The sequence below is a fragment of the Natrix helvetica genome, assembly GCF_964273705.1.
Source record: "Natrix helvetica genome assembly, chromosome: 3".
In the NCBI taxonomy this organism is placed as follows: Eukaryota; Metazoa; Chordata; class Lepidosauria; order Squamata; family Natricidae; genus Natrix; species Natrix helvetica.
The window spans coordinates 14080449-14105173 of NC_138549.1; the positions used below are offsets into that span (position 1 = coordinate 14080449).

The window sequence follows — 24725 nt, forward strand, 5'->3', positions numbered from 1 at the left end:
TTACTGATAATGTGCAAATCTTTTTCCAGATCAAACAACGAGATCCCACACGCATGTAAGCATTTCCTGGCAAGCTTCAGCTGAAGTTCTTGCTGTAATGCAGGTTCTGTGCTGGTTGCGAATATCCGAACTAAGAAGCCGTCCTGCAACACATAACGTACCCGATCAATTGTCCTGCTTCTTCCACACTCTCTCTCCCTTAAAAAAAAGGACTTATGCAAGACAGTGATTCTTTGGAGCAACTTGAAAAAACCCAACCCTATTCAAATGAATCATTTTCATATTAACTTAGACACACTCAGACACTGCAACCCAATGCCTAACGTTCACTGGATAAAATAATTATAGTTCACAAACACCGTGCCCACTCTATGGATGTTATGCAAAGAGCTTGCTATGGTTATAGTTCGGGTTGTCATATTCGAGTTAAAAATTCCAAACTAAAAGGCGCAGAAATACAATAGTGTAAGCCTTTGGCTCTTTCTTTGGTCAATAACATTGTTTCCACGGTTTTCAGTATTTATTAACGCCTCACTTTCGGGAAAGTCACAAGAATAGCAAATAGAGCAGCACTTCCAATGATCAATTGGAATATCCCCGTCTGAGCTACAGTCAAGGCAAATTGGCACTAAATAAGAGTGTACAGAATTCACGGGAGGCCAGGCGTATTATCTTATAGGAGCCTAGCCACTCTAAACTAGAGGTCCCCAACCCCCAGGCCATGGTCCACTACCAGGCCGTAGCCTATTTGGAACGGGGTCAACCACAGTTAACCATTAAGCAGACTAAGCATATGCTCAGGGCACCAGGCCCAAAGGGGCACCACAAAGTTTGTTTGTTTTGTTTGTTTTATTGGATTTATATGCCGCCCTTCTCCCAAAGGACTCAGGGCGGCGTACAGCATTAAAAAACACATATTACAAAACTTAAAAGAAAAATAGAAACAATCCAAGAAACAAACCGAATTAATATAACACTAACATTTTAAAAAGTAGATAAAATTAAAAATTAGATAAAAAGTTGAGAAAGAAAAAGAAAAAAAACCAATGAATATTTGTACAGTATGTACAAAGGAGGGGGGCACTAAGGTGTGTCACTGCTTACGGCTCCAGTGAACCTTAATCCGCCACTGGCCATATGAGAGGCGGGACCGTGTGCGGGCATAGCTCCACTCGCACGAGCAGCGCCCCAAAGGCTTTTCTTCTCTGTTATGAGAGTGGAGCTGCACACGCGTGCATGTCAGGCCGCTGGTCGTGCAGCCTGGTTCCTCTCCCCTCCCCCCCCCAGGCAGGCCACCAAGCCGCTCCGAAAATGTTGAGAGCAGAGGTTGAGTGGGACGAGCGTGCCCTGCTCAGTTTTTGCTGATATAACGAGGCTCCCTGCGCAGGAGTGCTCTGGAGTGTCCAGAAGCCTCGGTGAGTCTGAAGGAGCACGAGGTCACGCCACCCCCCCCAAAGGCTTCTCTTCTCTGCAGCAAAAGCTTTTGCAAATAGACAAAAAGGGGGGGGGGCGATCTCGTTTCGTTTCAGGCCTTCTGTCCTTTTGCAAAGGCTTTCGGCATGGGAATGCCTGAAGAAGTGCAAAAGTGTGCCCCAAAGGCTTCTCTTCTCTTCTCACGTGGCCTGGTTCCCCTCTCCCCCACCCCAAGCCAGGCCACGAAGCTGCAAAGATTGGGGACCGCTGCTCTAAACCGATGACTCGTTTGACCCCACCTCAGGGCTCCACCTGGTCGTCTCCTACATATTAGGCAGATAGCAATGCAACAGAGAACAAAGGTAGCAACGTTTAAATTGAAGTGTGTCAAATGTGAGTTGATATTTTTTATCATTTACTGCTTATTGATCTGGTAGCACCTCAACCAGCGGCTCTTTTTAAAGTAACTTGCCACTACAACTGAAAATCAGACTCAAATCATTACTGCTTTACTAGTAGTAGGCATCACTGCCTAATTTCCAAGCATGTTAACTTTTAAAACATTCTGGAATTCCGTAGGCAACCAAGCTAGCATGATTTCAGCTGATGAAAAAATATCCATATTGTATAAATCTCAATGGCAAGGAAGCTGATGCTGCCCGTTTTGTTTTTTTTCCCCTGACTGATTGCTTGGTGTAAATGTTAGTTGACATGGCAACACATACATCATTAAAAGTATTTTGTTCTGCATGAAATAATCTGGAAATGTATTTTTCAAGCTGGCAAGAATATCTACAGTAAAGACAGGGTTAAGGCTAGCATCTGAATATTTAATGTCTGTTGCGCAGCCCTTTAACCCATAAATATATTTTTTTAAAAAATCAGAGGGAATTTTAACTTACATCTCTAGAAGCTGCAATCTGATTAATGTATTCTCCATCAGTAAAAAGAATGTGTTGCCCTTCCATCTGACAGTCTGGAGAGAAAAAAATAATTGCTAGGTCATTTCATATAAAATACGTCATTTTCCAATGCTCAACAGAGATGGATTCAAAATTTGGGGGAAAATACATTGAAGACTTTCAGAAGTAGCTATGTTGTTCTATTCTGTAAAAAAAAAAAAAAAACACCCACCACACTTGCAAAAACCTCAACAACTGTTACTATATATACAGAAAAAGTTATATTTCAAACTAATATTTTAAGAAATCAACATACAGCACCATTACATTATCTCTGGATACTACTGAATGATTACACTTATAAGTGGTTCTTATTTCTAGTCATGGGAAAAGGAAGTACACCATCTTTTGAGTTCTCTGGTTTTTAGGTATCAGGACATTGTAAAAATCATCCGGTCCTTAGCAGTTCTTAAAAGTAAATACAACGTCAAATGAACAACATATGACATATTACACATACTTGGCTTTCTTTTTGTAAAATAAATGGCATGATGTGTTGTTGTTCATCTGACATTGTGTTTACCTACTTTTAGGAACTGCCAAGGACTTTTTTTTATTTCCCCGAAAATAAGACAGGGTCTTATTCCCCCCCCCCCCGAAATAAACACTTGGCCTTATTTTCGGAGAGGTCTTATTATTTTTGAGGTGCAGGAGCATTGTCACCTCATGGCTGCTGCTGTGTTGCAATATTTTAGGGGACGGCTTATTTTAATGCATGCACTCAAAAGCCCAAATGGCCTTATTATCCGTGGAGGTCTTATTTTCAGGGAAACAGGGTATGTCCTGATACATACAACCATAGAACTCAAAGAGGGGGTATGTTCTTTTTCGCATGACTATATATCCATAATGGAAAACCTATGGCACGCGTGCCACAGGTGGCAGGTGGAGCCATTTGTTAGGGCACGCTCGTATGCGCGTGCTGGCCAGCTGACTTCAGCCTCCTTTTAAGGCTATTTTTCGCCCTTCAAGGAAGCCTCCAGTGCACGAAAAACCGGCCCTACAGGCAAACCAGAAGTTCAGGAATGGACTTTCGGTTTGGCCGTAGGGGTGTTTTTTGCCCTCCAGAGCCTTCAGGGAAGCCTCCTGAAGACTCCAGACAGTGAAAAACGGCCCTACGAGCAAACCGGAAGTCCATTCCCGAACTTCTGGTTTGCCCATAGGGACAGTTTTTCGCTGAGAGTGGGCTTTTGAGGGCTCTGGGAACTAGAATGTTCCTACTCCCATCCTTCCCAAGCCCCAGTGAAAAGCAGGAGTTTCCCTGAAGACTCCGGAGTGTCTCCGGGGGGGGGGGGAGGTTGTTTTTGCTCTCCCCAGGCTCCTATAAAGCCTCTGGAGCCTGGGGAGGGCGAAAAAAGCATGCAAAAAATGGGGGGTCGCACCTGTCATGCGTGCAAGCACGCTTGGGGGGGGTCACACATTGCATTGTGGGTGCGGTATGCCCGCACATGACCCCCCTGCGCTCCCCCGCTTATGGCACATGAGCCAAAAAAGGTTCGCCATTGATGCTATATATCATCCCAATAAACACTGAGGAACGGGGTTGTGACCAATATTAATATCAGCTAATGTTAAGTATGTTCTGGTGGTTAAAAAAGGAAAATTGAAGGCCACACAGTCAATCATCAGGAGAAAGGAGTTTTGAATAGCCGAGAGCAACCCCTCAACCTCCGGAGAGAGCCCCTTCCCTTCAGAGAGGAAGACCAACAACCCAATCAGAGGAGGCTCCTTCTCCTGCCTCCCCTCAGGGACAATCTGACTTCCCCTGGGGGTTCTGGGATGGGCAATTTCTCTTCTACTTTTCACTGGGGCTGGGGGAGGAGGGGGCTTGGGAAGGATGGGAGTAGGAACATTCTAGTTCAAAAGCCCACTCTCAGGTTCACGTTTTTAAGCTGAAAAATCAAAACGCTGAAGCCGATCCGTTTTGCCAACCAATCTCCTCCAGATCTTCTCAATGGTGGCTGAGAGCGAGAGTGAACCCCCTAAATCTCCCCACGCCCCCGAGGCTTTCTGACCCATTCCCAACTTTTCCCACATCTACAAATTGGAAAACGGTGTCCCCAGAATTGAAGCAACATACAAACTATGTGCAAAAAACAGGATGGTGACAGTCTTCCAGAGACCGGACCTGGAGTCTTTTCCTAGTACGATCATAAAGCAGAAAGCAAAACATTTCCTTTCTTTCTCCCTTGGGGGCAGCTATTGGAATGCGTCCATTGGTCTTTGCCTAAGGTGCGTTCTGGTTCTGAAACATTGAACCAATCCTTGATGAAGGGACAACCTGTAACTCGGTGGTTTCTACTAAATTACATCTGATGCCTTTTGTTGATCTTTAGGATAAAGAGATTTCAGTCAATCATTCAATCAGAATAGAGCTGGAAGGGACCTTGGAGGTCTTCTTATCCAGACCCCTGCTCAAGTAGGAGACCCTATACCAGTGATGGCAAACCAAAAGTGCCGAAAACAGAGCGCGTATGTTCATCTGTGCCGCAACCCAGGGGACAGGCGCATGCTGGAAAATAAACTTCCAGTTTCCGGCGTGTGCATGTGTGCCAGCCAGCTAGTCTTCTAGTGACTAGCGCACGTGCATGCGTCTGTGATGATCAGCTGCTCACCGTGCATGCTCATGCTGGAAAACAGAAGACCAGCTCTTCCAGTTTCCAACACTGCCACATGCGTGAAGGCCTGATCGTTGCACATGCATGCGCGCCAGAAACCCGGAAGAGGAGCGGGTGACGCAGCGTTTGCCAGGCGACATGGCTCCGCATGCCATTTGGGGCACGCGTGCCATAGGTCCATCATCACGGCCCTATACCATTTCAGACAGGAGACTGTCCAATCTCTTCTTTAAAACCCCCAGTGATGGAGCACCCACAGCTTCTGGAGGCAACTTCTGTTCCACTGCTTAATTATTCTAACCAGTGGTGGGTTTCCATTTTTCTTTTTCACTACCGGTTCGCTCGTCTTAAGTATGTTCCTGTGCAGAAGCGCCCGGGCAGGTGGGCGGAGCCTCCCGCCACTGCTGCTATTGGTTCACCTGATCCGGCCCGAACCAGAAGCAACCCACCTCTGATTCTAAATGTCAGGAAACTTCTCTTTAGTTCTAGGTTGCCTCTGTCCTTGATTAGTTTCCACCCATTGCTTCTTGTCCTGCCCTCAGGTGCTTTGGAAAATAGGTTTGTTAGAAGATATTGCTAAGAGTTAAGGCTCTGCTGTGCATACCTGGCAGTGTTACTATTCCGTCTTGTTCCAAAGATTCAGGATTTATCCTTATGGCTGTCCGGCTGTGATTGTTTATATCCCGATATAACAAATAGCCCTGAAAAACACCAAATCGCAGCTTTCAGAATGACAATCTCAGGGACAGACCACACGCCCTTTCACCTTTGGCCGGAGTTTTCTGTTCTGCATGCTCCATTTGCCAACAGGAGGAAAAGGGACAAACGTAATTGCATGCCATATTTAACGGATGACAGCGAAAACTTTTAAGATTATTACCAAGAAGAATCTCAAATCTCTGAAAGCAACGAGTACAGCGAGAACTTCATAATGACATCTGATGGACAGGATATCGGGGTTGCAAGACTGCCAGCAGCAGGAACAGTAAGTCCAGTTGCCTCTTGAAAAAAGCACCTTTGGGACAACCGTGACCTGGGTGACTGAGAATCTCCAAAACTTTCAACCATTTTCTTACCTGAGCATAACCCAACCATGACTTCTTCTCTTTTCTGTTTTTGATGCGAGAGGTGGAATTGTATATATGGCCCTGTAAAGCAGTAAAAATATCGTAAGATTCTTGAAATTGCCTTCTTTTTTTCTCAAACCCAAAAGTAAAATACAAGAAAAAAAAATGACTGGAAAAAAAATCTTTCCGTGATTTTTTACCTCGTCGTCTGATTTTGCTATTCATAAAATCACCTCCTCTTTCTGTCAGTGCTGAAATCTCAAAATGGCCTCAGTCAGGCCAGCTTTAGGGTTCAGCTTCAGGCATTTAAAAATACCTTATGTAAGCTTTTATCTCGGAGGATACTTTACCCTGACAGTTCCACTGTATCCAGAGCCAATCTTGTACAATCCATCTTTGCACAATAGATACAAGAAGTAGCCATCGCTCTGGAGCAGAGTCTGGTCATCTTCATCGACCGAAATGTCCTTCAAGGACCATTTGTGCATCAGGGCGGCTTTCTTAATTCCGCTGCTGAACCAATCCTGGATCTGTATTTTGCCAACCAGAACCGCCTGCACGCTCCTCTGAAGGGAATTTAAAATAGCTGGCACCTAAGGGGGGGAAAAAACAGCAATAATCCAAAAGTATTGCTTATTGTTAAAAACTTTAAACCACACCAAAACTGAAAATGAAAAGTGGATGGGTCAGTGGGGAGGGCAGATGTGGGGGGGGGGGATGGGAAGAGGGGGGAAAAGCAAAAGGTAACAACAGATTTTGGTTCTCATTCAAGAATCTCTCACAATGGATGGATGGCTGCAAAAGTTGATGGAATTAGCAGAGATGGCTTTGATTAAAGACAAAAATATAACTACTTTTGTTTCCAGTTGGAAACTGCTTCTGGGCTTTGTGCTTGAGGTGGATTTTCTCCCTTACCAGAGGGAGCCCCTTGTGGAGTACTATGAAGCCATTACTATGGCAACTCCACTGCGCTGTATAGTAGAAGCCATTTTATAGCAGTACGGTAGAAACCATTTTAAGGCACAACATGCTGTATCTTAACAGAATAGACACCCCGAGTGGTGTTAGGGGTGTCTTACCCCCACGGTATTTGTTTCCAGAGAGTAAGTCATCTGTGTACCAAGTTTCGTTGAAATTGCTCAAGACGTTCCAGAGTTATGCTGGAACACACACACACACACACACACACACACACACACACTTTTATACATATATAGATTCTCTCTCTCCCTCCCTCCCTCCCTTCCCCCCCCCTCTCTCTCTCTCTCTCTCGGCATTTCTGATGCAATCTTTAGAAAACTACTGTTGCCTCCAGAATTTTTACACAGTGGGTTTCTTAAAGAGAGCTATTCCTGCACGTGAATGAGGTAGAATACAAGACCTGGATGGTCTGACAAGCATGACTCCCATTGTTGGTCAGGATAGCGGAGATGGCCTGAAGCGTCCGTCCGGTCTCTCCCCAGGCAGCCACAAGACTGAAGAGGCAAGCACAGGAAAGGGCGGTCAGCGACTGGCCGGGGCTGTCATTCATCCCAGTGCTCCGAACCGTGATTTCTAGCAGGAGCTGGAACAGAGACTCTGCAGATAGAAGAAAAGGTCACTTAACACACACGCAGTAGGAGTGATGGAGGCATGCAGGCACACAGCAGACACAAGGAAAGGGATTTGCATACTGCAACGTTGCTGTGGCCTGGCACACTGGCAAAATATCCGTGACGGATGGAAGGACTGAGGTTCTTTTGGCAAATAATAACTTTAAGCTACTCATGGAGATAGGTAAAAGCTCCAATCAGAGGCCATTCTTCAGTCATTCCATCCCCATCTAGAAAAACACCCACTAAGAAAAAGTTGATACTCTATTGGTAATCACAGGCAGGAGACATTGCTGCCCTCACATATAAGCCAGCACTTCACAGCACAGGCTGCACTGCAGTTCCTTGCTTGCTCTTTTGGCTGCCAAGTATCAGCTGCAACAACCAATGAAAAGCTTTTATATACAGGTAATGCTCGACTTACAACAGTTCATTTTGTGCCTGTTCAAAGTTAAAACGGCACTGAAAAAAGTGGCTTATGAGCGAAATGTCTATGGAGATTCTCAGTCATCCAGGTCATGGTTGTCCCAAAGGTGCTTTTTCAAGAGGCAACTGGACTTTCTGGTTTTTTCTTTGAAGACGTTTTGCTTCTCATCCAAGAAGCTTCTTCAGCTCTGACTGGATGGTAGAGAATGGAAGGATTTATACTCCTTGCAGACAGCTGGTCATTTGCGGGACACAGACAAACCTCCAAGGACCCTCAACGGCTCTCTAAAAGGATGCAACTGACTAGCTGTCTGCAAGGAATATAAATCCTTCCATTCCCCACCATCCAGTCGGAGCTGAAGAAGCTACTTGGATGAGAAGTGAAACATCTTCAAAGAAAAACCAGAAAGTCCAGTTGCCTCTTGAAAAAGCCTACTTGGGATGACATCTGAGTGTTTTTCACCTTTACAACCATGGCAACATTCCCATTAGTCACATGATCAAAATTCAGACACTTGGCAACTGGCATGTACTTAGGACGGTTGCAGGTGTCCCAGAGTCATGTGATCTCCCTTTGCAACCTTCCGACAAGCAAAGTGAATGGGGAAGACAGATTCACTGAACAATCGTGTTACTAATTTAACAATTGTAGTGATTTGCTTAACAATTGAGGCAAGAAAGGTGACAAAACGGGGCAGAGCTCCCGTAAAAACCATGTCTCTTAGCAACCGAAATGTTGGGCTCAATTGTGGTCAGAAGTTGAGGACTGCCTGTATCTGCTAAACTGTCTTTATCTTTGCAAAGAGTTTGACAAAGTTCTCAAAAGAGCAAAGGCAGGTTCTCGTCAACAAAGGGCTTTGAGGGAAGAGCTCCAGCTCAAACAGGAATACATGCCTGAAAGATAGATTTCAGGCATGGTTTTAAAATGTTTAAAGATAAATCAACCAAGTGTTGAAAGTGTCACCAGACGCCGGGATCATATTACCATATGTGGTAGACATGTGCAGAGGCAAAAAAATACTAAGCAAAAATTCGAATGTGGTTGGAAAGGATGATACAACAGCATATTGATTTAAAGCCGGAATTGTTTTTGTTGGGTATTTTACCAAAGCAATATAGTAAAGAAAATGTATATTTAATTATTCATGTAATAAATGCAGCTAGAATTATATTTGCACAAAATTGAAAAATGGAAAAAAATCCCTCAGAGGGAGAGGTAATTAAAAAAATATTTGTGCAGAAATGAATATTGGCAATATTGGCAATTAAAGAGAAGGAAGAATCAGAGTATTATAAGATATGGGGTTGTTTTTATCATCGGATAGAAAATGAATATAGGCAAAAAGAAATAGAAAACTGAATAATTTGGGAGGGGTGTAGAATTGTAGGGGAGGAGTTGAATTAAAAGGTAATCGAAATGTAAATGTAAAGGTAAGATAAAAATAGATTTAAAATGATGTAGCCCAGGGGTGTCCAAACTTGGGAACTTTAAGACTTGTGAACTTCAACTCCCAGAATTCCCCAGCCAGCCATGCTGGCTGGGGAATTCTGGGAGTTGAAGTCCACAAGTCTTAAAGTTCCCAAGTTTGGACACCCCTGATGTAGCCGTTCAATATCATGAAACAAAAACTGTACCCAGATGACACACTGTGAGATTAATAATGTAAGAGAGGTGATGGGGAAAAAAAATAAAAAACCTTTCAAAAAAAAAAACCAATTTCAGGCATGGTTTGACTAAGTCACTGCCTTGTTTTATTGACTTTGAGCAAATGTGGGAGACCTTACCTAGAACTTCAGGAGGTTCTGACTGGAGGCCTTCTGGCTGCTGACCTTGAAGAACATTGAGGAGAGCTTGCAAACTTCTCAGACAGAGAGACGGGTGAGAAAACCTTGTCTCTTTAATCAGTTCGAACACTTCACATAGTCCAACTTCTATGATCTAAAAACAGAAAGCAGGAAGTTCCCCTTAGCCAGAAATGCTTCTGAATTCTGTCCTGCAGAACATTTCCAAGACACGAACACCTCGGACCTGCCGGAGGTCCCTTACCTTTGGCAGCTTCATGGGAGGCTCTTTGGCTTCTTCCTCCTCGTCGCTGTCCGAATCCCCGCTCTGCACTGTATTTTTGGAGGCCGAGGCCATGGAAGTTTCCTTTTTTTGCCATTCCAAAACACAATGCCGCACATTGCAGTAGACGTTGAAAGCCGAAGGGTTGCTGTGAAGCTTGATATCTGGTATGGATACCATACTATCAAGACTTTCACTCTGATGAAACAAGAGATTTATTTTTTGCCTTGCAATCAACTGGAAAAAAAAATCTGCATCTTATATGACAGAGATTTGTCAAAAGCTTATTCTCCTCCCTGCTTTAATATAACGAGTAAGGCGGGGTCAATTTTCCTTTCTAGTTCAAAGAAAGGAGTATTTTCAAAGCCCAGAGTGGCAATGCTCAAAGTACAAATGTTCCCAACATACAAAAAAGAATTCTTAAAATCCAGCATTGTTCTTGATGGGATCCTATGAGAAGTCCCTTAAACCACCAGCACAAGCAGCTCCGAAATGGAAGTGCCAGCAACTGTATGTCATTCGGGCCACTATTCTACAAAAGGCAGAGACTCATCAACAATACAAAGGGTTACAAGTACTTGGCAAAAGGGGGGGGGGGGGGGAGCACTCTGAAAAAATTATGGATACATAGTAAAGAAGCTTAATATTTTTTTTAAAAAAGTCACATTTGGGTATTTTTTTAAAAAATTAGGAGGCAACAACCATCATTCTCAGCCTTGTAAATGCCACCTTAGTTTGTCCCAGGGGTTATCTGCTCGAATTCTCACCCCTTTCTGAGCATAAGTGGCTGTAGGACTCCTTTTAATGGATTGTTTAAAGTCTCCACTCCTTGAAGGGGAGAACACCTCGGCTTTTCTCCTGCTCCTCCACAGACGTCATCCCATTCAGACGCCGTTCCAGAACACTGGGAAGCAGCCTGCCTTGACCTTGTGGATCGCATCACACATTCTAGGATGAAACTCTTGGAACATTAGAACCATGGGAGATTCTCCAGGGGGCCTCTAAGCACACTTAGGAGCTCTGGTGGCACAGTGGTTAGAATGCAGTATTGCAGGCAAACTCTGTCCACAGCCTGGGGTTCGATCCTGGTACTGCAGGCTACTTCTGCTGTCTGCCGGCTGCCTGCAAATTGGCAGTTTGAATGTCACTGGCTCAAAATTGACTCAGCCTTCCATCCTTCAGAGGTCGGTAAAATGAGGACTCAGGTTGTTGGGGGCTATAGGCTGACTCTGTAAACCACTTAGAGAGGGCTGTAAAGCACTATGGAGTGGTATACTTGTGAACTCTCAAGTTTCTACTTTCTCTATCGAAAGTGATAAATGTGTGTGGGGGGGGGTAGTGATAGGTAGGTATGTACGTAGGAAGGAAGGAAGGAAGGAAGGAAGGAAGGAAGGAAGGAAGGAAGGAAGGTAGGAAGGAAGGAAGGAAGGAAAGAAAGAAGGAAGAATAGGTTTACAGCATGTGTATATGTGCGTTATCTATATGTATGATATATACTTTCTTTTGAGAGCAGGCAACAGAATTTAATGTTTAACGTGTGCCAGTGTGCTCAAGGTAAAAAATGACAATAAAGGTTAGCTTATCTTATCTTAATCTTATCTAGAGCTGTAGTGGCACAGTGGTTAGAATGCAGTTGTACTTGTTACGAAGTTACGAAGTCGTGTCCGACCCATTGCAACCCCATTGACAATGTTCCTCCAGGCCTTCTTGTCCTCTACTATCCCCTCTGGAGCTGGTAGAATGCAGTACTGCAGGCTATTTCTGCTGACTGACTGTTGCCAGCAGTTCGGCAGTTCAAATCGCATCAGCTCAAGGCTGACTCAGCCTTCCATCCTTCCGAGGTGGGTAAAATGAGGACCCAGGTTGTTGGGGACAATAGGCTGATTCTGTAAACCGCTTAGAGAGGGCTGCAAAAGCACTGTGAAGTGGTATATACAGTAAGTCCAAGGGCTGTTACTATCTTATCATTTTATCCTACCCTGCCCTACCCTATCTATATTAGTCTAAGTGCTATTGCTAGTGTCTCAAGAAACCCCTACTTTTAATAAGATTTTTAAAAACCCTTAAAATTCTGTGAGGTAGGAACCTCAACCTCTTGTGACGATCAATGTTCTCATGATGTTTCAGCCTTTTCTCCTCTCCACCTACCCACTCTCTCCAGTGTATTTGTGATTACGATATCTCAGCTATCAAATATGTAACTTGTATTTTCACTTTTAGGTGTTTTAACTACCAAAGAGGGGAGGAGATCCACAGGGAACACAAAGGCCAAGGAAACAGGCTGTTACCTTTTCAGGGATTACATGTTATCTATAAAGCTTTATGATTCCCATTAAAAAAAAAGAGTTGGGACCGCTACATTAGGAATTATATAATTCTAACATGAAGCCTAATTTGGATTTCGTCAAACAATTAATATACTTTTTAATTCCTTCCCGAAATATCAATAGGAAAAAAACAAAGAGAAAACAAAAGAAGGTACCTTGTTCCGTGCTCTCATTTTCAATTTACTTTTCTGCTTCCGTTTCAGTTTTTTCTTGCTCAAAAGTTTTTTGCACCTGTTTTTTTTTAAAAAAAGGTAAATACACATTGTTTCAGTTGAAAAGTATCACACAAGCTTTACACATTGGATTTAACGGCCTCCAGAATCCACTGTTTTCACAACCCAAATTTAAAGCTCTCCATCTCCAACCGTTTCCTAAATCCAGGGCCCAATTCACACATACCTACTAAATTACATCTGACGCCTTTTGTTAAATCTTTAGGATAAAGAGATTTCAATCTATCATTCAATCAGAATAGAGCTGGAATTGGAGGTCTTCTAGTCCAGCCCCCTGCTCAAGTAGGAGACCCCATACCATTTCAGACAGGCAAGCTATTACACTGATTAATTATTCTGTCAGGAAATTTTTCTTTAGTCCTAGGTTGCTTCTCTCCTTGATTAGTTTTCACCCATTGCTTCTTGAGCTGTCCTCTGGTGCTTTGGAAAATAAGCTTGTTAGAAAATATTGTTAAGAGTGAAGATACTTAATTCTTCCATAACGAAGCAGGGATTCTGCTCCAGGATTATATGATGCGGTCATTTTTTTTTTCTATATTCCTGGTTGTATGATTAGATCCCTTATGCCCTTGGCCTTTCCTCCAGAGAGAATGGCCTTGACATTGTACTGTATGCTAAAATAAAATTACCTCTGTCTCACATCACCGTTCAGGAAAGTTGATGGCCTTCAGCATAGATTAAAACCATGTGTTCAAAGTTTCTTAGGATTTCATTTTTGGAATCCTTGAGAAATTGTACAAGGATGTTAACTTAGAATGATGATTTAGGAGCGCTCATCTATGCTTGCTTGTTGATGGAAGTCTAAATAAGTGTACAGTCTCCTCTAATATTTTTTTTTCCTCAGATGGTGCAATGATCTAATTTGCCCCCTTTTGCCACTGTACTTTAGAAAACTTGCATTTCACCTCTTAGCAGATGCTAAACCCGTCCAGAAATATCATGAAATGTTCACAACTACTTTCAATGGAGACAAAAACTGTACAGTAAGTGTAGCATACAAGTTCCAAACTGTTGTGACCTCAAAAGCAGAATCATAACCACTTCATTCCCTTATATGTTACTGTATCCCACTAGCATTAGGTCTTAACTAGCTCAGTGTTTTAACAACCATAAAGTCAGCATTTTGGAATCTTAGTAGGCTATTTTATAAAAATAAATTGTATGTGTTTATCAGTTAGGTAACTCTGCATTTTATACACATGGATTTACTTTTATGCTTTTAAATTTTTCACTTTTGTTTGTTTGCAATTTGCTGTGCTTCCTTTGTATCTTACTGTTTTTTCTTCCTTCCTTAATTCCTATCATTAAACCACACTTAACTCTGATTAGTGACCATAGTACAAAGATCAAGTTTTATTCTGGTCTGGCCAACTTTTTGAATTTGAATTTGTGTGAAATGGTATAGATTCTCCTAATTGAGCAGGGGGCTGGACTAGACGACTTCCCAGGTCCCTTCCAACTCTATTATTCTGTTATATCCCTCTGCATGAGGGCTGCTTGTTTCTTGCTTTTAAAAAAAATGCTTGGACACAATGGCTTGGTGCCAATGAGAGGTATGAATTTACAGTTCTTTAAAGGCATATACTGCGGCAGAATTGAGGCCTTTGAACTATGGTGTTGGAGAAGACTCCTGCAAGTCCTTTGGACTGCAAGGCGATCAAACCGGTCAGTCCTAGAGGAGATTAACCTGACTGCTCTTTAGAAGGCCAGGTCCTGAAGATAAAACTCAAATACTATGGCACCTAATGAGAAGGAAAGACTCACTGGAGAAGAGCCTAATGCTGGGAAAGACTGATGGTAAAAGAAGAAAGGGACGACAGAGAATGAGGTGGCTGGATGGAGTCACCAAAGTAGTCGGCGTGAGCTTAAATGGACTCCAGAGGATGGGAGAGGACAGGAAGGCCTGGAGGAACGTTGTCCATGGGGTCACGATGGGTTGGACACGACTTAGCAACTAATAATATGTAAGTCTAAGTGCTATTGCTAGTGTGAAATTGGTAATGAGATAAATTTCTACCTGTTCAAAAGAAAAAATGTGTTTATTTTTTCTGATTTAAGCTATCAACTAAATCTTTTGCCTACCAATCCACGCCCTCCTTTCGTGATGTCCCTTCAAGGAATCTGTGTAAACTGCCCCCACACTGCTGTATTACATACCAACATCCTACAGTCATGCCAAAACCTGGTGAAGCTCTGCCCTGATCACAATCTGATTTTCTACCAAAGAAAGTTGTGTATCCAGTGGGGCACCTTCGCATAGGAAGCTCTCGAGCTGCATTTGAAATCTCTGAGACAAACTCATCCCCCCTGAAGATAGTGGATTTGCTTGGAACTTGCAGGTGATATTAATGCTTTGAAGGAAAGCAAGAAAGACTGGGGGGCGGGGGGAATACTAAGAACCACAGGCGAGAAGTGTGCAAAATTAGGACAATTGTAGCATCCTGTAAGTTCACTCTACACCAGCTTTTAGGCACCTTAGCTCGTTGCCGATTTTGTTAATTTTTGCATATGTAAAATATATATTTTTCCAAAGCCATTCTGGACCAAGACCAACTGCTGATTAAACTGAGGAGATGAGGTAATAAAACAGTTTTCAGGCACAAGAGAAAAGAGAACAATGGACCTGCTTAGGCTAATACAGTACAGGCAGCCCTCAATTTACGACCACCATTGAGCCCACATGTTTTTGCTGCTAAGTAAGATTGAGCTTTGCTCCATTTTACACCTTGTCTTGCCACCGTTGTTAAATGAATTGCTGTAGTTACTAATTTAGCGACATGGCTGTTAGGTGAATCTGAAGGCCGCAAAAGGGAATCACTTAAACCTGGAACACTGGAACTGCCCTAAGTACATGCCAGTTGCCAAGCATTTGAATTTTGATCACATGGTCATGGGGATGCTGAAATAGTCTTGTCTTTGAAAAATGGTCATGAGTCTTTTCAGTGCCGTTGTAACTTCAAACGGCCACTAAATGAACTGCTGTAAGTCAAAGACTACCTGTACTCTGGTTGAAGGAGGGGCACTTTTCTTCAGTGCTCCTGACTAGTTCTTCTTTCAGAAGCAATTGTGGGGATAAATAGAAGAAATAAATAACACACAAAAATGTTATGAATTATTTTTTCCCTTTTAATTGGTTGTGTTGTATTATTCTAGAACACCATTAGCATATTAGATTATTTGAAGGCTATGTTATTCAAACTGCATTGACTAGAGATGATTCACACTCTAATGTTTAAACTTTAAATATTTTTTAAAAATGGTTTATATCAATATCATCTATAATTTCTAAAATATCAGGGGAGATAAGCAGTGTTTACATTTTATAACCCAAGATAGATGCGGCATTAATAAACCGCTGCAAAATACAACAAACTATTTGTTATACAATAAAGTATCCATCTTGAGCTCAATATCTACGTCTCCAGCATACTGTCATTTATTATTGTTTGTTCAAATTAATGAAACAAGAAGCAAAACAAAATAAACAAAACGGTTTTTTAAAAAAACTTATTTGATTTCTAAATATTATGCCTAATGAAAAGAAATGTGATTTCATTTCAAATTTAATTTCCAAAATTTTCTTTCCAGTACTTTTGAGGGTTTTTTTGCACGTCCCTCACATGGAGTAAAATGTTCTTTTCTGTTTCGTGGCATTTCCATTGTTTATAAACGGTATGATTTATCTACCTAGGAAGTTATCGACGTACCATCGATACTGAGTTATGCCCCATCTCTAAAACATCTTGTACCTTTTTTTATAGTTATGCCCTAACAGATGGTATTGGATTAGCATAAACATTTTATTAATGAATTTCAAATCCTTAGTTTATGGCACAACGTTTCCAAAGCATCTCTTAAATTGTCCCTGTACTGAGAAGCCTGAATACATGGAATTCAGCTTTCATCTCCCCAAAGAGCGTCCCTTCTGGAGCCCATTTATAGGAAGGCAAAATTATGAAAAGCCAAGATCTGGCTTTATAATGCCACCAAGGATACTTAGGAAGGTGGGTTTATCTCCCAATAATGTCAACTTTGTGCCTAGATCCAGGCCAAGGTGGAGTTGTGTTTTACTGAGCCAACAATCCATCTTCCCAAACAGGCTGGCTTTCACTTGACCTCACATTCCAGACAACTAGCTCCAAGTCCATGAATTCAGAAGAAGGGGCCGAGTGTCCTTCTGGAGGTTTATGGAGATTCTCAGTCATCCAGCACCAAAGAAGCTTCTTGGGCGAGAAGCAAAATGCCTTCAAAGAAAAACCAGAAAGTCCAATTGCCTCTTGAAAAAGCACCTTTGGGATGTCCTTCTGGAGCAGTGTTTCTCAAACTTGGCGACTTTAAGTCCTGTGGACTTCAACTCCCAGAATCCCCCAGCCAGCATAGCTGGCTGGGGAATTCTAGGAGTTGAAGTCCACAGGACTTAAAGTCGCCAAGTTTGAGAAACACTGTTCTGGAGCTTATCTGGTGAGACATTCCCCTCCCGGTGGCTGCTGCTCTCATCATAGGTTCTGTTTGCTTCATCATTATTTCTGTCATGTTGTTAGGGGACTTTCAACCATCAACTAAATCCATTTTTCAAACTCCAGCTTTCCAACAATAATGTCTGCCCCGAACATGTGGAAATGCGCAGCCAAGACAGATAATACCCTCAACTCTAAATGGCACCGGGTTGTCAATAGGTCAACTATTTTCAAAGCAAAAGGAAAAATAAAAGTCCAATTGGTGAATTATAGTAAAGAAAATGGAGGAAAAAATGGTTGGTGAAAAGAGAAAAAAATGTGAACAAAATAGTCAATCCTAAAGGAAGTCAACGCTGAACTGTTCTTTGGAAGTAGAGTTATGAAGCTGAAACTCAAATACTTTGGCCATCAAATGAGAAGAGAGGACTTGCTGGAGAAGACCCTGAGGTTGGAAAAGATGGAAGGCAAAAGGAGAAGGGGACAACAGAGGATGGAGTGGTTAGAGAGGGTCATCAACTCAATGGACATGAATTTGGACAAACTCCGGGAGACAGGAGAGGACAGGAGGGCCTGGCATGCTGTGATCCAGAGGGCTGCGAAGAGTAAGAATCACAACTGTGAGCAGCAGCGACAATTATGCATACCAGATAGAGAAGACTTTTTCCTGTGCTAGATAATGTTAGATGAAAGAAAACACTTTCATAATACCTGCTTGCCCAGACCCACTTTAGCTCAGCTATAGCCATTCACCTTTTTATTATAAAAAAAATCCAATCAGGTTGACCAGCATTCTTGCAAATTATAGAAGATTCTAAGGGGCCCTGAGGCAATTATTCATTTTCATTTTTTAAAAAAAAATGTAAAAGGATTTAAAGGATACCATGCCTTTCAGGCAATGCAACAGGAGCAGTTCTTTCTTTCAGAGGGTGTAGGAAGATGCTAATGAGAGCTACTTGCAGAAGGCATCCAGAAAATGAGCTGGACCATCGCTGGTTCCTTCTTGGTCTCCAAACATGCTAAAAATTGGATGGAGGGTGGTGGGGGGACGACAACAAGAAGAGCGGTTGTCTCTAAGGATTACCCCTCTCCGGGCAGGATCTAGCTATTCCCTTTCCTTTGGGAAGTATAAAGGGGTGGGGTAGGGATGACAAAAGGATGCTCTGGATAATTCACCAGATTGCCCACTGAAAGTCTCTGCTCTTAACAAAGGCTGTCTTTCTATCAACCTTTTTTTTTAAGCAGCCTTTTACAAAAATAGCTGCAATGGCCAGGTGCAATTTGCACATACATTTGGTCAGCCTTCCTGGGTAAACCAGAGAGGAAATGCAAATAATTTGGTGAGATAAATCTACTTCATTGTAAGGTTAGATTAGCAGAGTCTTTGCAGGTCTGGAAGTACAAACTTTCTGCCTTCATTTTTAAGCACTTGATCAATCAAGGCAGGCCGTTCCTAGGTTTCTTTGACCGTTAAGGTACTGGGGGCTTCCCCTCCCATTATCTGACCACTTCCTATCTTCTCCTGTCCCTCAAAGTCATTCTTACATCACAAAAACCCAGTTTCAGATTTTTCAAATCTTCAGAGGGTTTAAGGAAGAGGGAAACTGAAGTGGCAGAAGGCAGCTGAAGTTCTTCTTTTTTTTAATCTGAAGGAAATTCAGATTAAAAAATTCTTCTAAGAGAGTATCTTCCATACAGCCTGATTTTGTTTGGGGGGAAGAATCTGTGGTCCACAGCTGAGCTAAATGGTGCTTCTGTTAAAGCCGGCTAGGGTGACAGAAGAGACCCTTCTGTGAAAAGTTTGCAAAAGACCAAGTCACACTTATTTCATGCTGTAGGGATGCCTTCTGCTAAAACTGTAAAAACACTTCCTGAATAGGTTTAAAAGCTATTCAGGAAACAGAAAGTGAGAAAATAGGAGGGAGGGAGGGATCTTATGCAGGTTTGCTGCCTTGGGTGAACTTCTAAAAGTGGGATTTAAAAAAAAACGAATAAATAATAAACTCCCTGTGCCATCTTTTCCATGAATTTCATTCTTCTGACAACTTCTAAAGAAGCCAGAGGTCTCCTCAGAAACCTCAAGGACCAGAACCTTGTTAGAAGTCAAAATGAACCTCTTTGCCAGTGAAAATACTTCAAATTCACTTCCCCTCTTTAATAGGCAGGTGCCATGGGAAAGGAGAGTTCACACCCCATCTTCACAAGTCATATTATAAATAAGCATCTCAGCATTTCTTTCAGAACTTTGTCATTCCAATTTAAGGAAAACTATTCAGGAAGACATCGCCTTTTCTACCAACTGTTCTTGTTGTTTCTTTTTGGTATTGAGGAAGCCCTGATTACGTCTCCTTGGGAGTACAGCCCAGAGAGCATCTCTGTCATGGGGCTCAACTGGTGGGCTACCAGAGCTCTTGGCCCAACCTTTGTCATCAATGAGATGCTAAAACAGTAACAAGGGGGAAGCAAGGAGGGCAGACTATGCAGGCTCTTGAAGGAAAGGCAGGAGACAAATATTCACACATGGATAAAACAGCCAGTTCTGTTCTCTTTCACAGCTACAAAGAAGAGATCCCCCCATGCTAATTTATGCAGGGAGCATTCCACAAATCAGAAGTTTCTCAACTCGCAGAAGGTAACAAGAGATGAGACAAAAGATATATCTCTTTCCTTCTTTTCTTATTTGGTTCTAACTGGGTGTGGGATGAAGAATGTACATTTCATGTCAAACTGTACATTTAACAGGACAGTGTTTCCCCCTTATTAGCAATCACAATGATGTAAACCAAAGGTCTCCAACCTTGGCGACTTTAAAACTTGTGGACTTCAACTCCCAGAATTCGTCAGCCAGCTTTGCTGGCTAGGGAATTCTGGAAGCTGAAGTCCACAAGTCTTAAAGTTGTCAAGGTTGGAAACCCCTGACGTAAGCCATTAAAAACATTCCATTATACATTTAAACAAAGCATCTCTGTAAATTCTTCTACTTGACAAAATTTTACTAAATAAATTCCTTCCAAATAGCACACAAATAAAGTCTATAGAATTAATTTTCAAAATTACATGGGGGGGGGGAGAGTTTGATTAAAGCCCAGAGAACTGTAAATGCTAGCTCTTTATAGATTCAGCCATCCCAAATGGAAGCAGAACACATGGAAATATCTATAGTACTAGTAATATTTAGATTCAATATTTCATTATAAAATAATTCATTGCATTGAGATATTTGTAGCTCGTCTTTCAGAAGCATTTTTTTAAATGGATAGGGAGTAAAATACTCATATTAGTATGAAATCTAGATTATTGGATGGGTATTGTTTCTCAAATTCATTGTATGCCTGTATTCATTCATTACAACTTCACGATGCTAGAATATCTTTTCCCTTGTAATAGAGCAGTTCCTGTGGAAAAGAAATTGATGCAAAGTATAAACCCACGAGGGTATGCCATAAGCTAGTCCCTGAAATGTTATTCTATGATATACATGTATATTTACCAAGCGTATTTTTAAAAAAGCTAAATCTGATAGAAATAGATCTGCAAGCTTCATGTTCTTACTTGGGAACATCCCTCAATTTACAAAAGTTTACTTTGCAAAAGTTACTGTATGCTTGTTGTAAAAAAAGACCAGTATATCTTTTATTTGAGTGTTGACTGACTTCTCAGAGCCAGGAAAAGAGAATGCAAAATATCACAGGACCAGAACATCTGCACAAATATTCCTTCTAGAACTAGGAAATGAGTGCAAGGATCCCCAAGAAGACCAAAGATGTCCTACCTTAATACATTCATGGATAAAGGAAGTACCAAGAGATAGACAGATAGATGGATGGATGGATGGATGGATGGATGGATGGATGGATGGATGGATGGATGGACGGATAGATAGATAGATAATGCACAGATATCCTAACTCCAAAATACTATGCTTAATTCCCCCCCCCTTTTTTTTTTAAACCATCTCTTCAACAACACTAAATTATTGCATGTGAAGGATGAACATCAATTCTGAATGAAAGATATCAAATATCGAGTAGAAAATACTTTGCCCAATGTCACTTGCAAATTTAAATGCTGCCTTAGCAACATCTTCCCCCTTTTCTATAATATAGGTGAGATCATTGCTAACCCAAAGATAAAATACAGTCATCTCCAAGAATATTTACACTTTAATTGCTTAGCTTCTTCCAAAAACAAAGACTCCATTAACATAATTACAAATGGTTTGAATTACTTTGATCAGCAAATCTCTCAGAGCTCAGAACCATATATACTTCAAGCAGGCAATGCACAATATTATTTATTTGTTGCCCTTACACATCATCAACTCTCATAGATTCATGATAGCCTACAAAAGTCCATCATCAAACAGCCATTCAAAATAAGTTTAAACATCTGTAGTAATCGTGATTAAAATATGCTAATTCTCCACAATATGTTGCTGGTCCCAGCATTTGAAGATATCTGAGGTCTGCAACATTTGAAAAAAATGTATTCATCACTTCCATTTTACTAATCAATAAATCATAGTAGGAGAATTTTTCAACTGAATAACAAAGTAAAAATGTTTTCAAGTAAGCATCTTTTGAAACATAATAAAATGTAATTGATGACAAATGCAAAATGATTCTAAAGAAAATCAAGTTAAGGAAGCAACCACATTTTTGCATTAATAAACAATTGGTATATTAATGTTTTAGGCATAAATTTTACATGGTTTTGCAATTTTAGATGATGATATTTATTTATTTTATTCCATTTGGATGGCTTGCCACTCATCATCATCATTCCCAATATAATTCACTTGCCATACTAAAACCCTCAATATGATGACACAGCTAATTTGGAAGCATGCAACTTAGCCAGACAAATAATGCCTCTCTTGCATATCTTCAACATGTAAACAGACAAGGCAAGGTGCAATGCTATCCCCCCAAGCTTAAATCATAAGCACAAAATGGCTACTAAGAGTCTGAATAGTAAGCTCCTAGCAGGAAAAAAAAGAAAGAAAGAAATCACATCAGGATGACGCTATCACCTTTTCTTTGTGCAGCAAATTTAAAGAACAAAGCTTAGTACTTTTGACAACTCAGCTATCGCATATTCCGCAGAAGAGGATGTAGTAAAGTTATAGTAGAGAGAGAGAGCAATTAGGGGTCCTTGGTGCTCTCAGAACTTGGTTGTTTTCTTGCAGATGTTTCCTTACCCAAATTAAGTAACCTCATCAGAGCAATTCACAAGAATACGTCCCTGCACATTTATCCCCCTGCCTTTCCATCCCAACTCAAAATGTGGCCAGTAAACAGGACAGCAAAGGTGTTCGCCACAGAAATTATAAACTGACCCAGGAAAGGCAAGAGCTCGGGGTACCCGAATGGCACCTCAACAGAGGGAGGGGAACAGGGAAGAGACGCATGAGGAGACAGCTGCGTAATTCAAGAAAAGCTCATAGAGATGCCAACTTGCTGCCCTTGGGCTTCTCCTGCCTCTACCACCACCAAGGGATGCTCCTCTCTTACCAGACCAGCTGGTAAGAAAAAGGGAGGAGGAGGAAGAGAACAGGGGAGGGAGAGGAGAGGGAAGGAGAGGGAAAGGAGGGGAGGAGAGAAGGAGGGGGAGACTGAAGGGTTGGGGGGGAAGGAGGAGGAGGTGGAGGGGAGGGGGGAGGGAAAGGAAGAGGAAGGGAGAAGGGGAGAAAGAGGGGAGGGGAGGGGAAGGAAGAGAAAGAGGAGGGAGAGAAGGGGAAAAAGGGAAGGAGGAGAGGGGATGGAGAGGGGGAAGAGAAGAGAAGGGGGGAGTGGGAGAAAAGAAAGAGGAGGGGTGAAAGGGGCAGGAGGGGAGGGGGAGCAAGAGAAAGAGGAGGGGGAAATGGGGAGAAGCAGTGGGAGAAGGGGAAGGAGCAGGAGGGGAGGGGAGCAAGAGAAAGAGGAGGGGAGAGGAAAAGGGCGAGAAAGAGGGGGAGAAGAAAAGAAGGGGGACAGACAGGAGGAGGGGGGGCAAGAGAAAGAGGAGGGGAGGGGCAAAAGGGGAGGAGGAGGGGGAGAAGAGGCAGGAGGAGGGGAGGGGAGCAAGAGAAAGAGGAGGGGGAAAGGGGGAGGAGGGGGAGAGTAGGAGCAAGAGAAGGGGGGAGGGGGGAAAGGGGAGGAGGGGGAGAAACAGAAGGAGGAGAAAGAGGGGGAGAAGAAAAGAAGGGGGAGAGACAGGAGGAGGGGGGGCAAGAGAAAGAGGAGGGGAGGGGCAAAAGGGGAGGAGGAGGGGGAGAAGAGGCAGGAGGAGGGGAGGGGAGCAAGGGAAAGAGGAGTGGGAGGGGGGAAGAGGGATGGAGGAGAGTAGGAGCAAGAGAAGGGGGAGGGGAGAAGGAGGGGAGGGGAAAAGGGAGAGGACGGAGAGGAAGTTAAGGGGTGGGGAGGGACGGGGGGGAGGGGGCAGCAGAACCCTTCTACCCCTGGGCCCTTTTGGCTCTTGGCGCAAGAGCTCGGTCCCCGTGGAAGGGAAAAGCAGCGCGGTCTGGGAGGCCTCATCCGCGGCGCCCATCCTCGGGAGTGTGTGTGGGGGGGGGGGAGGCGTCTCCAGCGGGCGTGCCGGCCAAAAGACCCCCTTCTCCGCAGAAGCCTCTCGGGCTGCACGGCTGGCGCCGGGACCCCCGCAGGAGCCGCGGGGCAGCCCAACCGCGCTTCTTCCACCGCCGCCGCCGCCCCTCAGCCTCACCTGCCGGCCAGGTGCGCGGCCTGCTCGCGCTCGCTCAGCGCCGCCGCCGTGTAGATGCGCCGGTAGCGCTCGGCCAGCGCCGCGCCCGACAACAGCAGCAGTTGCTCGCGGCTCGGAGGCCCCGCCGCCGCAGCGGCAGCGGCCGCGCCTTCTCCGGGACCCATGGCCGCCTTCGCCCAGGCGCTCCGCCCGGCCCGGCCCCCAGTCCTCGCTCGGCCACCGCCCGGAAGGCCCCCGCGCCGGCGGCGATGACAGGCAGCCGCGGCCCGTCAGCGGGGGGAGGAGTCGGTGGCTCTGCGGCTGCGCGGAGAGGGCGCCTTCTCGCCCACGTGATCTCGGGTGGGCGGGGCGGGACGGTTGCCATGGCGTCCGAGGCCGCGGAGCTTCGGTGAGGGCCGGCAGAGGCCTCTGGTGCCGCCGGTTCTTTCCTCTCTTCTCTCTCCCGGGCGAGTCTCGGGGCCCTTCGAGGAAGGCCCGGCAGCCGCGTCTTCTTCGCGACCCCCGGATGCGGTGGAGGCGAGCGGCTCCTCTGCCCCGCCGGCGACCTGAGTCCCTCCGGAGCCTCTCGGACCCCACAGACGAGATTTCGGTGGGGACGGAGCCTTGTCGAGCAGGTCCTTAGCCAGCTCGGTCTCCTTCGAGCCAGGCCTGGTGGGGTTCCTGTTGCATTTTAGGACGGCGGTGTGTGTGTTAAGAATAAAACACCGGGTAGTCCTCGACTTACGACCATAACGCAGCCTCATATTTCTGTCATTAAGTGAGACGTGCGTTAAGCGAGTCTTGCATCATTTTGCCACCCTTCTGGCCACTGGTGGTTAAGTGATTCACTGAGGTTGGTAAGTTAGCAGCACGGTTTGTTAAGTGAA

The 24725-nt window shown here is 43.7% G+C and overlaps 1 protein-coding gene across 9 annotated transcripts in view; it reads right to left on the bottom strand.

Moving 5' to 3' along the window:
• The window catches only part of MYCBP2 (MYC binding protein 2), a 150440-nt gene extending 126299 nt beyond the window's left edge, over window positions 1–24141 (bottom strand). For all 9 annotated transcript variants that reach the window (XM_081949416.1, XM_081949417.1, XM_081949414.1 and 6 more), the window contains exons 1-10: window positions 23860–24141; window positions 12626–12701; window positions 10126–10341; window positions 9864–10017; window positions 7442–7638; window positions 6411–6653; window positions 6070–6141; window positions 5598–5694; window positions 2316–2389; window positions 5–143 (exon numbers count right to left, since the gene is read on the bottom strand). In XM_081949416.1, the coding sequence (XP_081805542.1) occupies window positions 5–143; window positions 2316–2389; window positions 5598–5694; window positions 6070–6141; window positions 6411–6653; window positions 7442–7638; window positions 9864–10017; window positions 10126–10341; window positions 12626–12701; window positions 23860–24023 (1432 nt within the window). In that variant the 5' untranslated portion in view covers window positions 24024–24141. The remainder of the gene's footprint in view (window positions 1–4; window positions 144–2315; window positions 2390–5597; window positions 5695–6069; window positions 6142–6410; window positions 6654–7441; window positions 7639–9863; window positions 10018–10125; window positions 10342–12625; window positions 12702–23859) is intronic.
• Between the last annotated feature and the right edge of the window lie 584 nt (window positions 24142–24725).